Genomic DNA, 17,802 nt, shown 5'->3' on the forward strand with positions numbered 1-17,802 from the left:
CAAGTCAAAGTACACTTTGACTCTGCAATTCAAACACTGGGATTATGTCATGCCACCTTGTCTGGTGCATGCTGTGAGAACCTATGTATGAGGGAAAATGGCACCATTATGACCACCAATTGCAGCCATTAACTTACTGATGACAGTGCTTGGCGTCAACCATTGCAAACTGTAACAGCGAAAAGATGCGACGCAGTTCGGCAAGTCACTCATGAAAAGAGCTGCAAATAGTGAACAACTTTCCAATTCAGCGCTACATGTAGTGAACAACTTCGCAGTTCATATCACGTCCTTGCTGTGGCGTAGAAAGTATCTTCCGAATCCTTGAAAATGCATCTAGTACACAAAAATCTTCTCATAGATTGGGAGGGGGGGAGGGTAAATAATAATATTAGTTGATTTCAAAGGCACAGTGACAGGTCACTTGGACTGGTGGTACACTCCAGTGGCATCAAAACCATGGAAACGTTATTAGGTGCTTTCTTCTGTCTTTTAACTGATCGCTATATAGGCTGGAAGGGGAGGTATTATTGTTTGGTAGTTTTTACTTTGGATGAAGTACCAATATTTATTAGATTTATTTGGTTTCACATCTGTCATCAGTGAAATATTATAAAACCTATTGCATCCTCATGGGAGTTCACTACTTGTGGAATGGTCTGAGATATCTGCTGACATACACCCAATCAAGAATGTTTAGGGTTACAAGAAACTTGCAGTGCAATATCACATTCAGATGATCTCAGGTGAGCCCACATCAAACAGTGATAAAGGTTTCAACAGCAACTCCTTGCTTACCTTGTAGACAGGCCTAGCATGTTACAATGGACAACGTAGAGCAACACATTATTGAATGTAGCCCAGCAGCGACCATGATTTTACATATAGAAATAAAATGTGCATACCTGTCGATTCTTCCATGATTTACAGTCTTCAGATATGCACCCATGTCAGGTGTTACATTTATTCTAATGTCATCCAGTCCACAGTCATTGTAGAACAATCAGATAATTTCTACAAAACAGCATAAAAATAACTTGAGTAAACAAAGAACTGAAAAAAGTAACTATGTATTATATTACACCATGCAGTCACATTGACGTGAACACCTGTCAGGATACTGCTGCTCATGAACACACATTGTGAGCTGTGTGCCACGCTGCATTGCCCTGCTGGTAGGTGCCATCGGTCGAGGAAAAAGGAACTGCATGTAGTGGTAGACGTGGCTCCCAATGATAGAAGCATACTTGTGCTGATCCGTTGTGGCTTCCAGAATGACGAGATCACCCGCGTAATGCCGCAAAAACTCTTCTCAGACCGCAACAGTTTGTTCTCTGGCGCAGACCCTTCTACAGATTGCTGCAGGGCGTTTATTTTCAGACGTTTCACGCTGTACAGCCCAACTGCCTGATGGAATATAAGGTGAGCTTCATCTGGTAAGGCTGCCTGCCCCCACTCACTGGACGTCCAGTTTCGGTATTGGCATACAAATTCCAGCCTCTGTCACCAATGAAGAGCAGGCAGCATGGCTGCATGAACCAGTCGTCTGCTGCAGAGACCCATATATATAGCATCATTCGCTGAACGGTTATTGAAGAGATACTGTTGCTAGCCCCTTGGTTTATCTGGGTGGCCAGTTGCTCAACACATGCACATCTATTTGCCGCAGTCATCGTTCATATATGGTCCATGGTGCACAGGAGATGCCTTACCACCAGTTTTGGATAGCGCCATTAAGCCATGCATGTTGTACTTTAACAATGGCGGCATGTGGACAGTTAACAAAACTAGCCGTTTGGGAAGCGCTTCCACTCTTGTCCCAAAAAGCAATGATCACGCCCTTTTGGATGTCAGGCAAATCGATCCGTTTTCCCATTATGACACCTGCACTTTTTTCAATCCCTCTCCCCCACCCAACAATTTTTATATGCCCTCCACTGTTAATGCTGCCACCTGCCACCTGTGACTGATTATTGTACTGACGTTGAACATAGGTGATGGCCACATTAATGTGACTGAACTGTGTAAAAAGAAACTATAGGTTTCAGACCGTACACACTCCTTTGCCAGACTTTCGCAGATGACTTTCGTTAATCACTACTGTCTCTGTCGCTTTCTGTCTGTCAATTTATCTATGTATATATCTGTATGTATATCGCTCTCTCTATGAAGTAAGAGCGCTGCTCTACTACTTACTGCTGAGAGGAGCTTTCTGGGGCAGGAATACTACAGCCACGTTGTGACTCATATAGGCTTCCGTACTGTAGTCCGGGTGGGCTACAGCCCAGTGGGCGGCAATGATCCAGGCTGTGGTCTCGTTCTTAGTCCGATGAATGGATCCCAGGCGAATGATGAACTTGTCAAATCTGCAAGAAGTAATCAATTTTCAATTGCAAAGCAGACAGGCGATGTAAATAATTTTTACTGATAGCTCATGGTAATCAGTGCCACAGACATTACCGAACAGAAGAAAACACAACTAATCTCTAGTAAAACTGTATCAGGAGCCTTTTCGTGTATCCAAAGACATCCACAAACACAATAAAATATCAACAACGTTAACTTAACAATGTTCTTCTGAGTTTAGTAACACAATATGTTATTTGTGTAATGAGTGAGTCATCTGTGGAATATTTCAGAAATGGTTTAAATATGCTGAAGGTAAGCCATTACGTAAGGAAATGAAGAATAGCACTCAAATTCCTGCACAAAATCACTGTTGTTAGCATTTTCGAAAATTGTGGAAAAGTTAGTATAGAAGCTGTATCTTATCTACCTGACTACAAATAATATACTGTCTATGACTCAGTTAGGATTACAAAATAATTACAAAATAGATTATGGATATTTACACATTGCATTTGAAAGAAAATGACAAAGATTTTTGGGCAAGGGTAGGAAGAAACAGGTTAGAAGAGGCTGAAGAATGAAGAAATATACGATAAGATTAACTCGTTTAATGTAGTACAGAAAGTAAAAGTTGAGCTACTACAATAGGCTGAAGATATTGTGAGGATGGCTAATGGTTCTGTTTCAGAATAATGGTGGTAGCAAGGCCAGAGAGAAAGAGACCTTTGCAGAGATTAGGAACAATACGGGACGATATGCTACACGGAGATCCACAGTAGATTAGATTCTCAGGAAACTGGATGGAAGGTGCACATGACAGGATCTGCTGGCGGGGGGGGGGGGGGGGGGGGATTTGTTAGATATTGTTAGATAGGTGCATGATCGTCAAGGTCCTTCTCGCTCGCTAAACAAGAAAATGAGTGCCAGAGGGTTATAATTAAAATGTAGCTACTCATGGAGGTGTAGTGTAGTCTGTGATTATTGTGTGGCAGCGAGACTTGGTAGATAAACTAACGCGTAAACGCGTAACCGATTTACGCTGGAAAATAATGTTCCAGTTTCGACAACCACATGCAAATCTGGTACTGTACACGGTTTTTATGACGGTATGACAACCACAGTCTCATTTGAAAAGCCATGGTTGGTGAGTGGACAGTATGACTATCGAGAAGAGAATCCATGTTCTTTGAGTGAAACTGTTTTATGTGAACAACAGCAATTACTGTGCTACATTGAGAGTGTATCACTGACTGAAAGATCTGAGGAGCCGCCCAATGTCATTAAATGGTTTAATGACGACGATACCGAAATTCTAAAACACAGGTGAACTTGGTATGGCATCTGAGAAATGAACGTGTCCTTTCCTGGTGGAAGTTATTGACGAGGTTGATGTTGCTGTAACTGAACGTACAGCATGTACTCTGGTCAACAATATGGAAAGTTTTGCGATACAGACTGTGTAGTAACTGGAACCGCATGATCTGCAGCAACATTCTAAATTGGCGCTTTGCTTTCTGGCATGGAACGAAGTTCATGACATGTTGACAGGAAATACTCTATGGAATGACGAGGCAGATTTTACACTGCAGGATTCAGTGAATACATAGGACTGCCCAATTTGGGGTACCGTTAAATTGGGTGTTTTGCATGAGTAGCCATTGCACTAGCCGTATGTGACTGTATGGCATGGGTTCACAAGCAACTTTATCCTCGGCCCATTCTTCTTTGGAGACAATACACCTAGAGGGTCTGTCAGATGAACAACGACGTCTGCAAGTTTTGGAAACCTTATTGTACAGCATGTCACTGTTGCTTTGAAAGAGCACAACTGTGTGGACACCCCGTTTTCTTGCAAAACCACGGAGCGACGTGGCACAGTGTTAGCACAATGGACTCGCATTTGGGAGAACGATGGTTGAAACCCACGTCTGGCCATCCTGATATAGGTCTTCCATAATTTCCCTACTTCGCTTCAGGCAAATGCTGGGATGGTTGCTTTGAAAGGGCACAGCCGACTTCCTTCCCCATTCTTCCTTAATCTAATGGGACCGACGACCTCGCTATTTAGTCCCCCTCCCCTGCCCCCACCCAATTCACCAAGCAGCCATACAAGATGGGGCAACACCTCATTCTGCTCGCCAGTGAAATATCTGCTCAATGCAACCTTCGACAAATGTGTTATCTCCAGAATTTTTCCAGATATGTAACCTACAAAATCACCTGATATGGATCCATAAGATTTTTAACTCTGAGGATATCTAAAAGATCGTTATTGCTAGGGACAGATTCAGTCTCTGCCTGTCCTGAACGCCAGTATACAGGATCATGTTGTTTTATGGATGCAGCATCTCGTTGTCGTTCCTGGTGCTCGTAATGAACAAATTTTGTAAGTGGTGCTTAAAAATAATATCAACATTTGGCCTTTCTCACTTGTTTGACCTTTCGAATCCACGTTCCATTCCTAATACATTACACATGGAAACATTTCTATAAGTTTTTATTGCATTCACAGCACCTGATGTTCACCTGGTAGCCGAAACTGGAACTAATTTTTATCCAGGATTAGGAATGACTCGAGTATTAAGCTATCAGGCATGATAGAACTGCGAATTTATTACATGCCACCATTACTTTTTCTTGTGTGTGTCAACGAACTGCCATCACTGACATTCCCATATGCCAAATTTGTTTCGTTTCCAGTTCATACACACATATCAGTAAATTGCCAATCGGTTAATGAAATGTTCACAGTTATTAATAAATATCTTCTAGCCAGTTCCTTATAAGAAACTTCGAGAAAAAATACTACACGCTGCTCAGATATTGTGCACTATCCTTGTAAACTCCTAAAATATGAGGACATGACAAGAGTAGAGATCTACAGTGTTAAATTATTGAGACAGAAGCTTAATAATAAGTTTAACTGCGAGGTACATAATATGAAACTCTTGAAGCACCTTTACAAATTTTTATTTGCGATGCAGATGCTGCCACACATAAATGATATAAAAATTAAAAAAAAAAGGTTCCACGATTTGCTTAATTTCATTGCCTAATGTAATCCAGTATCTTTGTTGGGTAACTTAACACACCAGGCATAATTTTTCTGTGTCCAAAAACATGTGATACGAATTATTAATTCTGCCAGTTAAGAATTTCCTACACAAACCTGTCCAACCAAGTACAGATACTAACTATTGCTTCAAAATGTGTATATTCGTTAGTAAAATTAGTCATAAATAACATACCCTTTTTCATATCAAGTGATCAGTTTATGCAATTCGTAAGAGAAAAAAGAATACACTTCTAAAGATTTAACATCAGTAGTTTTGTACAGAAAAATGAACATTATTAAAGCACACATAACACAGTTTTTCATACCAAAAGATCAGTTTATGCACTTGGTAAGAGAGAATACTCTTGTAAGGATTTAACATCGGTAGTTTGGTACAGAAAAATTAACATTATACAGAACACACATTTTAATAACTTGCCAGCAGCTATATAGACTTTAACTACTAATTATGTTTGGTTTAAGGCGAATTGTTTGGGGCTTAGTCATTCTACTACATTGACGAACATCTTAGGTGAAGTGACTGATTTGTTTATATTATAAATAGACTTAATATTTCGTAACATCTAGCCACTGTTGATTTTCAGTGCACTAATATAATCAATGTAAGCAAATGTTACAAACAATTTTTTCCACTTTGATGATTTGTGGTTACAATAGCTTAAAATTATCGTATAATCGCATGCTGCTGCAAATGTATGTGTGTCTGACAAGTCTGTTATTACTTTCCAAGTGAAAGTGTGTTTAAGAATTTTTAATTTACTCCCAATCCATGAGGACAATTTTGCTTGGGGCCTGTGTAACAGTCATTGTTGCATCTCATTTTCATATTAATAATGTATTATTCTTTCCTGATGTGTTCTAACTTCATGAGGATCTCCTGACTATGAATCTATCGAACGAAAAGCACATCGAATCTAATCAGTTCAACATACGACAGACAAAAGAACAAAGATGCTGCCCTTAAGTTCATAATATTTACTTTCTAAAAAAGCTGAAGAATGTGAGTGTGACTCTGATACTTCAAAAAAAGTGTGAGAGCAGCCAACACATGGTAAGCTAGGGTGAACATTCAAAAGAAACGACTAAGAGAGAAATACAAATTCAGTATCAACATCGATCAACCACATAATAAACACAGCGAAACGAACAGTTTAATAGATTTTCAGTGAAGTGCCATGGCACTGACAAGTTTCATTCCTAAATAGCAAACCTCACACTATGTTGCTTCAGCACACAGCGATCTCAGCGGCCATTGCTGACTGCTGCATACAGAAGTCGACTCTGATGCAGTTATTCTGGTGAACTACGTGTTCGTTTCTCCACTGCTGGTCGCTATGTATATGGAAGTGTGGAAACAAGTTAACGCCATTAATGTTGTAGTTCATGTGCCACAATAACGAAAAAAATTCGAAGGCTAGCCTTCAGCATTCTGTATGGGAACTTGATCATGGGACCCTTGTTACAGCTGATGGGTGTAGCAGGATTAACTGACCACATTGTTGTTTATGCCAGTGGTATTCCTGTTTTAGGATAGCGAAGACTTCAGACAATAAACTGGAATGATGATGAAAACCGTATGGTATGGTACAAAGGCAATAAATTACAAATTTTGATTTATAAGATCGCATACACCTTGTGGAAGAGCAGATTGTCTTTCAGTGAAACATTATACTGAAAGTCAGACCAAATTCTATACAATATAATGATAGTTGCAGGTTTTTAACTCTACTATTTGATGAACAATGAGTTTCATGAATCATGACACAATTGGAATGCACCAGAAATATGCACAAACACGATAGTGTAGGCATTGCCCGACTTCCAATGCAGGTTGTAAGAGCATACTGTAACACAATCTTCACTACTTTATCAGAACATTTCTCATGGACAACAGTAGTATTTTTCTTTCTATATTTTTAGTACTTTAAAATGAACATAAACAGTCTCGACAATAAGAAACCTTTATTTTTGTGGTTACCAGTTTTGGTCGGTTTTTGACCATCTGCAGACCTCATATCATTGCAGTAGGTGATGATCGTGAATGGAGCAATTAGTATTACTCCACTTACTTCAACTGCTCAATATTCACTGCATTTGTGAGGATTCGATCTAACATTTGGATTCATCTTTCTATATCCCTGATGATAAGTGTTAAAAATTAGTGTGTGTAATATTTTCAGTAAATCATCATATCGACATTCTGTTTCCTCTACAAAACTCAAATTTAGTCTATTCAATTATGTTAAGCACTCCAAGTAAATTATATGTAAATATTGAAGCATTCACAAATGTAAATACTATAGTACATACTGTTTAAACATTTTTCTGATAAGAACAAGCACACTACTCGAATATATACATTGATGTAATACACTGTAAATGTTAGTAAAACTGGAAAAGTTAATTATTTGATTAAGTATAACTTAATGTTAATATTTTGTTACAACTTCTAGTTTTACAAATTTTAAATGTAACTCGCAAACACTTTATTGTTGTGACTGATCAATCAGTGTTTACGTTTTGTCACGTTTGCGACAGTGCGATATAACTGAACTAAAAATTATTTCAGTGATTGTATCTTGTTAAGACTGTAATTCTGACAATTAATGAATTGATTTTTATTGTGACGACCACTTAGATAGTCATGCATCTCAGCCCACAAAGTCTGTACACATACATATGAGACCAATCTTACGTTATCTTCTGTAGGTTTTATATTTGGAAAAATTACCATGAATTTAATACAATGAAGTAAAAATTTGAAATGGTGTGTTCATCTTTCATTGGAAAGCCCTAAAAATGCTTAACACAACAACAAGGGTGGAAAATAGTGAAGTCTTACACCTTTGCTTTATTGATGACTGAACAGAAACTAAAAATAATTGTTATAACTTTTACCTTGATGCTACCCAACTCAAATTGTGTTTTATCAGCTTTGAATTAATTATTCAAAAGGGTCATAACATGCAGCTGTAATATTTCATTTTATAAATGAACTAGTAGCAACTAAAGCACTGCAGATGCTGTAAGTCATGGCATACCTGTAATAATAAACGGACATTTTAAAGAATACTGTTACAGTTTAAAACAAGAATTATATGACAAACATTATTTGAAACTAGTCTGTTATTGAAATGGAAGCAGTGTACACTTATAAAGGGCTTCATACTGCAGTGGTAATAATTTTAAAATGTAATTACTGATATAGAATTGGACTTCAACAACAACTGAGACAATAGATAAGTAGTGTTAATGTTATTTTAGTGAGATTTGAGCATTGAGTGTGAGTCTTTGAACATGGTACTTTTTGTGATCTGAAAAGATGTAGCAATACGATTAAACAACAGCCAAATTCGAACACCCTTGCAGGAAAAGTTAAGGTTATGAACAAAATCTCAGGAGTTTACTTTTACAGAACAATTCTTAGATTGAACACTTGCTGAGGGAGATGCAGATTATGAAGAGGTAGCTTGGCAGTCTTATATTCCATATTAAAAGTAGTATATGTAAACTGGACCATCAAGTAGTGGGAACAAAAAATAAACCAGATGGTTACATAACAGTATTGAAGATTCAAAATGCCTATTACAGTGTAAACATGACAGCACACTTTCACAAGTGAGCTGGTAAATAAGAATATCCAGGTGGTTGGAGTCTATGACAAAATTAATAGATCAAAATACCCTACAGAAGCAGGCAAATGCTCTAGTTGATGTAGTTGAATCTAACATTGCAAATGTAGAATCAAATCTTACTATTAGATGAAAAAAGACTTTGAATAATTTTGAAATACTTAAAACTGTCATAATGCAGGATAATTAACTTTTGAAACCAGAAATAACTAGGACTAAACCGAATCTTGAAGAGAAGTTGAAACTTTTTGATTTCTGTTATTAATAGCGAAACAGTGGATGAAGAATGAATAGTTGCTAATGAGGTAGATGCATACAAAAGCAGTGTGTGACACATTATTTGGAAGCTTGTTGAATTACAAGAAAATCTCTCTACAAAGCATTTTGTTAATAACTGTGGTGGTATTTGGCGTAACACACCTCTAATAAAATTTCCTAGGGTTGTAAATTACATCCTATCGACTTTGCATAAAACTCTTGTGACAAAACTTTCTTTAGTGACTGATATGGTTAAAATTAAATTTGCAAAATGCTTTTGACAAGTATGTACTTTCATAATTGAGTCAGAATGTCTGTTCTCTTATGTTCTATATTGTTATGTATTTCAAAAATGTGTTCCAAACAAATTTTTCTCAGAATCAGAAGCGAGTTTTTGAGTGGGTCTGACTATATAGAGGGAAATGAGAGTACAACAGAACTTTTTGAGAAATGGCATAAGAGAACAATACATTTGGTGAGATCTTTGGTGAGTTGACTCAAAACAAATGTCCTAAAAACAAGACTTCCAAGAAAAGGGTCATGAGGGATACTTCATGAGCCAGAAGTCCCAAATGAATATTTTCTAAGCTATGTTGACAAGCTGGACAATCTTAGAGACATATGAGAGTCAGAAATTTAATCATGGTGCAGTTGACAGTTATGAACATCGATATGGGATGGAAATTAAAATGGGAAAATCAGGGAAAGAAAGAAGTAGGATACCTCAAGAATGACTGTCAGGGATTTTGAAATCATAAATGATATTTACGTAAATGAGAGAAATAGGAATAGGAAGAGAGAATTTTAAGATAAAGCTAGGCCATTGGAGGGAAATAATGGATCATAAGATAATAGCGATCAAATAAGGAGGGAAATGTTCAGTGAAACTTATGGTTGTTCCATTGCGAGCTTGTTAGTTTGGAGGAAGAAATATGTAGCGAGATATGGGCAGTAATTATGTGATCCAAGTATAGAGGAAAGAAAATCAGACTCGTATATCTAGAACAAAATAGGAGCCTACAAACCGAATATAATATACTCTGATAGGGAGTTCAGGAAAGCAATGCATTTTAATCCAACAGACAACAGAAATCCTAAATATTGAAGAAATTTCACATAAGAGTGGGCTGCAGAGATGCTCTCAAATGCCCATAGCCTGTTGGGAAATGAAATTTCAAACAACCAGGAAATGACAAATAATAATAATAATGATAAATGAGGTATAGATAACTTAGTTATTATTGAGAAAGCACGAGTGAAACGTTGCTATTTCCAATGATGTAGCTGATGTGTTTGATGATCATGTACAGGGGGTAAAGACATTTAACCATTCAATTGTAATAAGACTGATGATGAAATTGATAATTAAGATAAATACAATGCTAATTGTGATGAAGAAACTGGCAGAATGGTTAATATCGAAATTACAGATGGAGCAGTGGAAGTTAATCATGTAGACAGTCGTAATGCAAATAGCTGGAGCAGTCAGGTTGCTGATACAGAGCTCCATTTGAATCACATTTTTGGCACTCAATAGGTCTTTAATCAGTAACAGAAATAATAAAGTGTGTGTGGAAAATTTAGATAACGGAATATGAGGTTTTTGTTCAGAAAAGTTTGTAGTGACAATAACAGAAACCGAAAAATCGAGACTAATAAAAAAACGAGTCTGTGAGATGATGCATCCAAACGGGTGAGAAGAAAATAATAGATTGGATAATGAAGGGAATCTGTACCTGGTAAATATTCTTCCAATAAAAACTGTGGAATTAGGGCGGAAAATTATATGACTATTAGCATATTACAAACAGAAAAGAAGGCATCATGAAAAAGGTAGGTCACAAAATGGGTTTCAGTGAAACTCAAGATAATCTGTTTCATAATGGAAATGATAAAAATCTCTGTGACCCAAGCGGAACTCCTTATATTTACATTCAGGCAGAAAACTGGGATTCTAACAGTTTGAAACATCCTGGCTGACGAGTCTCTAGAAGTTCATGAAACATGAAACATGACCATGACTGTAATGGTGGTTAAAATAAATGCAATGCTGGGAGATATGATAAAGTAGTGAAAGAACAAAATGTTACTATTATCGACTGGTGTTGGAAACATAAAATTTATGCAAGAATGTCTAGTTATGGCGGATTTCAGTTAAACAACCATATTACATATAGACAAAATTGTAAGAACTGGAGTGAAATTTGACTGACCAATAAAGAACTAATATTGACTCAGCCCTAAAAATTTTTTGATAAAGACAATTAATTAGTCTGACTTATATAAGTAGAACATCCAGATTAGGGAACTTAGTTTGACTTATGTAAACAGAACGTCCAGATTAGGGAACAGGCAACTCATGACACGAATCAGCACTAGAACAATTAATAGAATAACAGTTTTGGTCTAAGACCATCGTCCAGTTCTCATATCAATGCTAAGAAAACAAAAGTGGCTACAGAAGCTTAAAATACAAAGCATCATATGGACAGTGATAATATAAAATCGTTATCTATGGAAACTTACAAATTACATACCACTCACGCAGAAATGTAAAATCACAATAATTACGAAGCTCTTCAACAATAGCAAAGCATGTAAGGATTGCCCCGCATCTGTAGTTATCATCATGCACAACAACAACAAGCAACTGACCATTTTATTAGGGCATAACTTGAGTAATCAAAGTATTGTAATCTCAAAGATAATACCACAAAGATGTCTAATCGACATGGGCAGTATCACACTTGGGTGATTTTAAAAAAATTATTTTACTTTGTATCACATCAAGAATACATTACTGAGACTGAAGAACATGGTGTTAATGGCAATAACATCCACTTAACGTAGATTTACTGTATGATTTACTGTATGGTTAAATGATGATGGCGTCCTCATGGGTAAAATATTCCGGAGGTAAAATAGTCCCCCATTCGGATCTCCGGGCGGGGACTACTCAACAGGATGTCATTATCAGGAGAGAGAAAACTGGCGTTCCATGGACCGGAGCGTGGAATGTCAGATCACTTAATCGGGCAGGTAGGTTAGAAAATTTAAAAAGGGAAATGGATAGGTTAAAGTTAGATATAGTGGGAATTAGTGAAGTTCGGTGGCAGGAGGAACAAGACTTTTGGTCAGGTGACTACAGGGTTATAAACACAAAATCATATAGGGGTAATGCAGGAGTAGGTTTAATAATGAATAAGAAAATAGGAATGCGGGTAAGCTACTACAAACAGCATAGTGAACGCATTATTGTGGCCAAGATAGATACGAAGCCCACACCTACTACAGTAGTACAAGCTTATATGCCAACTAGCTCTGCAGATGACGAAGAAATTGAAGAAATGTACGATGAGATAAAAGAAATTATTCAGATAGTGAAGGGTGACGAAAATTTAATAGTCATGGGTGACTGGAAATCGAGAGTAGCAAAAGGGAGAGAAGGAAACATAGTGGGTGAATATGGATTGGGGGAGAGAAATGAAAGAGGAAGCAGTCTGGTAGAATTTTGCACAGAGCATAACTTAATCATAGCTAACACTTGGTTTAAGAATCATGAAAGAAGGTTGTATACATGGAAGAACCATGGAGATACTAAAAGGTATCAGATAGATTATATAATGGTAAGACACAGATTTAGGAACCAGGTTTTAAATTGTAAGACATTTCCAGGGGCAGACGTGGACTCTGACCACAATCTATTGGTTATGACCTGTAGATTAAAACTGAAGAAACTGCAAAAAGGTGGGAACTTCAGGAGATGGGACCTGGATAAACTGAAAGAACCAGAGGTTGTACAGAGTTTCAGGGAGAGCATAATGGAACAATTGATAGGAATGGGGGAAAGAAATACAGTAGAAGAAGAATGGGTAGCTTTGAGGGATGAAGTAGTGAAGGCAGCGGGGGATCAAGTAGGTAAAAAGACGAGGGCTAGTACAAATCCTTGGGTAACAGAAGAAATATTGAATTTAATTGATGAATGGAGAAAATATAAAAATGCGGTAAATGAAGCAGGGAAAAAGGAATACAAACGTCTCAAAAATGAGATCGACAGGAAGTGCAAAATGGCTAAGCAGGGATGGCTAGAGGACAAATGTAAGGATGTAGAGGCTTATCTCACTAGGGGTGAGATAGATACTGCCTACAGGAAAATTAAAGAGACCTTTGGAGATAAGAGAACCACTTGTACGAACATCAAGAGCTCAGATGGAAACCCAGTTCTAAGCAAAGAAGGGAAAGCAGAAAGGTGGAAGGAGTATATAGAGGGTCTATACAAGGGCGATGTACGTGAGGACAACATTATGGAAATGGAAGAGGATGTAGATGAAGATGAAATGGGAGATACGATACTGCGTGAAGAGTTTGACAGAGCACTGAAAGACCTGAGTTGAAACAAGGCCCCCGGAGTAGACAACATTCCATTGGAACTACTGACGGCCCTGGGAGAGCCTGTCCTGATTAAACTCTACCATCTGGTGAGCAAGATATATGAAAGAGGCGAAATTCCCTCAGACTTCAAGAAGAATATAACAATTCCAATCACAAAGAAAGCAGGTGTTGACAGATGTGAAAATTACGGAACAGTCAGTTTAATAAGCCACAGCTGAAAAATACTAACACGAATTCTTTACAGACGAATGGAAAAACTAGTAGAAGCCGACCTCGGGGAAGATCAGTTTGGATTCTGTAGAAATACTGGAACACGTGAGGCAATACTGACCTTACTGCTTATCTTAGAAGAAAGATTAAGGAAAGGGAAACCTACGTTTGTAGCATTTGTAGACTTAGAGAAAGCTTTTGACAATGTTGACTGGAATACTCTCTTTCAAATTCTGAAGGTGGCAGGGGTAAAATACAGGGAGCGAAAGGCTATTTACAATTTGTACAGAAACCAGATGACGGTTATAAGAGTCGAGGGACATGAAAGGGAAGCAGTGGTTGGGAAAGGAGTTAGACAGGGTTGTGGGCTATCCCCAAAGTTACTCCATCTGTACATAGAACAAGCAAGAAAGGAAACAAAACAAAAATTCGGAGTAGGTATTAAAATCCATGGAGAAGAAATAAAAACGTTGAGGTTCGCTGATGGCATTGTAATTCTGTCAGAGACAGCAAAGGACTTGGAAGAGCAGTTGAACGGAATGGATAGCATCTTGAAAGGAGGATATAAGATGAACATCAGCAAAAGCAAAACGAGGATAATGGAATGTAGTCGAATTAAATTGGGTGATCCTGAGGGAATTAGATTAGGAAATGAGACACTTAAAGTAGTAAAGGAGTTTTGCTATTTGGGGAACAAAATAACTGATGATGGTCGAAGTAGAGAGGATATAAAATGTAGACTGGCAATGGCAAGGAAAGCGTTTCTGAAGAAGAGAAATTTGTTAACATCGAGTATAGATTTATGTCTCAGGAAGTGATTTCTGAAAGTATTTGTTTGGAGTGTAGCCATGTATGGAAGTGAAACATGGATGATAAATAGTTTCGACAAGAAGAGAATAGAAGCTTTCGAAATGTGGTGCTACAGAAGAATGCTGAAGATTAGATGGGTAGATCACATAACTAATGAGGAAGTCTTGAATAGGATTGGGGAGAAGAGACGTTTGTGGCACAACTTGACCAGAAGAAGGGACCGGTTGGTAGGACATGTTCTGAGGCATCAAGGGATCATCAATTTAGTATTGGAGGGCAGCGTGGAGGGTAAAAATCGTAGAGGGAGACCAAGAGATGAATACACTAAGCAGATTCAGAAGGATGTAGGTTGCAGTAGGTACTGGGAGATGAAGAAGCTTGCACAGGATAGAGTAGCATGGAGAGCTGCATCAAACCAGTCTCAGGACTGAAGACCACAACAACAACAACGTAGATATAAAATAAATTACATTCGTTCCTGATTAGGAAAGCCTTATAGTAAGTCGATAAGGCAATTTTATCCATGAGATTAGAAAAAATTAAAAAAATCACTTGTATGAATTATGTATTAAAGAAAAAAGCTAATAAGCTAATTTTAATGCAAAGAATGAATAAAGTTTAAGATAAGAAAAGACAGGACAGTTTTTTTAAATATTTGCTATCAATTGGTTGTAGGTGGATATCTAAAGTTGCCATTCACGAGGCTGCGTCCTCAGGTACCTAATGTATGCTGGACAGAGTTTCAGCATATTTCATAGAGTACATTCCACGACTATGAAGTGCATCTTTTGTCACTGCTGTCCACAGGCACACTCGGTACTTTCAGCTGTTCCTTACTTGTACTTCAAGTCCTGCCATCTTCTGCACTTGGTGCATAATGCGATTTAGGATGGTCCACAAGCTCCTAGGTCTGTTGGGACCCTGGAGGAACTCATGTATGTTCCACACTAAGCCATTCCAAATTCTGCAAACCACTACTTCCACCATGCTGTTTCTAGATGGAATCGTTCAGAAGTGAACCTCTTTCCAAGTCTACAGGGGGGTTTCCTAGATCTAAGTTGTTGCCTTTGAGTGACATCACAGTCTTGATGTAGTGGCAGCTCGCAATTTCTGCATCATGTCTCCCATTCCTTTTCCAATGGAGATTGACTTTGTGTCTTCCATGGTTCGACCAGATAGCCATTCAGGGGTGTGGATTTTATTGTGCCACATATTCTTCTTATTGCCACATTCAGCTTTGTATCAATCATGTCTGTATGAGCACTATTTAGGCGTACTGGGCATCCATAGTCACCAACAGAATAAACAAGTGAGAGGGCAGCTGTCTTCAGAAGTGCTGCCTTAGCTCCCCAACTTCTTCCACATAATTTGAATTGTGCATTGCTTTTTTGTTCTCATTTTTGAGGCTGTTGATGTTAGGTGTGTTCTATTTCGATTCAGGGTCACATCAAGATATTTTAGGGATGGATAATTTGACAGCAACTGATTTCAGAATACAATTTGAGGTTTATGGCCCATATGCCTGGTACTTAGATGGAAGGTGGAAGTTCCACTTTCATTTTCATTTACTTTGAGTCGCTGTACATAAAAAACCTTATAATCCTAAGTGAGAGTCGTTTCTGAAGCTGTAAAATTAATAGATGTCATCAGCATAAATAAATATTCTCGCTTTCATTTTCGGCCAGTTGGCAACATATGATTTGAAATGTAGTGGGGCCAATAAAGATCCGTGCAGTAGTCTGTCAGTTAAATTGTACACTTTGGTTACTTGACCATTTACATGAATTTGTAATTTCCTGTTGGACAGAACGTTATTGAATATCTGTGCAATTCTTTTACATGGAATTATTCTTAAGAACTTTAGAAGCATTCGTTTCCACTACGCTGTATCATATGCTGATGTTAAGTCAATAAACAGGGCTGTCGTTTTCTCCTGACGCTTGAAGCCCTTCCATATGTATGTTGACAATGTTGGCACTTGATTGCTGCAGCTGTGTCTGGTCTTAAGTCAGCCTGTTCTAAGGGAATGTTTCTGAAGATAGTTGGTGCTATTTTATTGTAGAGTGCCCTCTCCAACAGTTTATGGCAGATGCGCAAGTGTAATAAGTCTGTAATCTTCAGGCTTGTTGCCAGATTTAGAAGGTTTCAGGATGGCAATTATCTTTGTGCTCTTAAAAAGATTGGACGGTCTGCTTGTTATGAGGATTTCATCAACCAGTGCAGCCAGCAACAGCACTTTGGGTGCAGAGATTTTTTTTTGCGCAAATCCGAAAGGCTGTGCTTCAAACAGTTTAGACTTGAGCTCATGTGTCTTTCCATTGATTTCCGGTTTGTTGTTGTTCCTTACCACTGTTGTTAGAAAAAAATGGCTCTGGGAATTATGGGACTCAACTTCTGAGGTTATCAGTCCCCTAGAACTCAAAACTACTTAAACCTAACTAACCTAGAGACATCACACACATCCATGCCCAAAGCAGGATTCGAACCTGCGACCGCAGCGGTCTCGCGGTTCCAGACTGTAGCGCCTAGAACCGCTCGTACAATCCCGCCGGCTGTTGTTAGAATGACAATCCTATGCGCTATATTGTTATGATTTGTTTTGTGTCGTAAGGAATTTTGACATAAAACAGCCATAATAATAACTGTTAGAATAATGTTGTAACATATGACCAAAGCAGAACAAGAAGACTTCGAACTAATCACAGTTATGACATTACACACACACACACACACACACACACACACACACACACACACATGCACACCTTAAAAGTTATGAACACTTGTTCATTAGAAGAGTTGTGTTTCAAGCTTATAGCTCTTAGGGTATGCATTTTAGAGAATATGTTTACTGGACTTTTTTTCTTGTTTTGGTACATACTACCACTTTCCAAAATATGGAAAGCAAAGCAGTTCCAGTAGAAGAGATGTGATTCACAGTATCGAAGATAAAGAACTGCTCAGAGCTCTAAAGGTATGCTTTTTAGAGCTCATATTTATTTGCCTTTTTTGTTTCGAATGATCATTCCAGTCATATCCCTGAATATTGACCATCAGTTCTGAAGCACCCTATAT

General features: G+C 38.0%; 1 protein-coding gene across 1 annotated transcript in view; it reads right to left on the reverse strand.

The window, feature by feature from the left end:
- Positions 1-17,802, reverse strand: part of LOC126425306 (collagenase-like) — a 176,942-nt gene that overhangs the window by 131,507 nt on the left and 27,633 nt on the right. Inside the window, exon 3 of the mRNA XM_050088285.1 lies at positions 2,197-2,366. Coding sequence (XP_049944242.1) covers positions 2,197-2,366 — 170 coding nt within the window. The remainder of the gene's footprint in view (positions 1-2,196; positions 2,367-17,802) is intronic.

The sequence above is a fragment of the Schistocerca serialis genome, chromosome 10, assembly GCF_023864345.2.
Source record: "Schistocerca serialis cubense isolate TAMUIC-IGC-003099 chromosome 10, iqSchSeri2.2, whole genome shotgun sequence".
In the NCBI taxonomy this organism is placed as follows: domain Eukaryota; kingdom Metazoa; phylum Arthropoda; class Insecta; order Orthoptera; family Acrididae; genus Schistocerca; species Schistocerca serialis.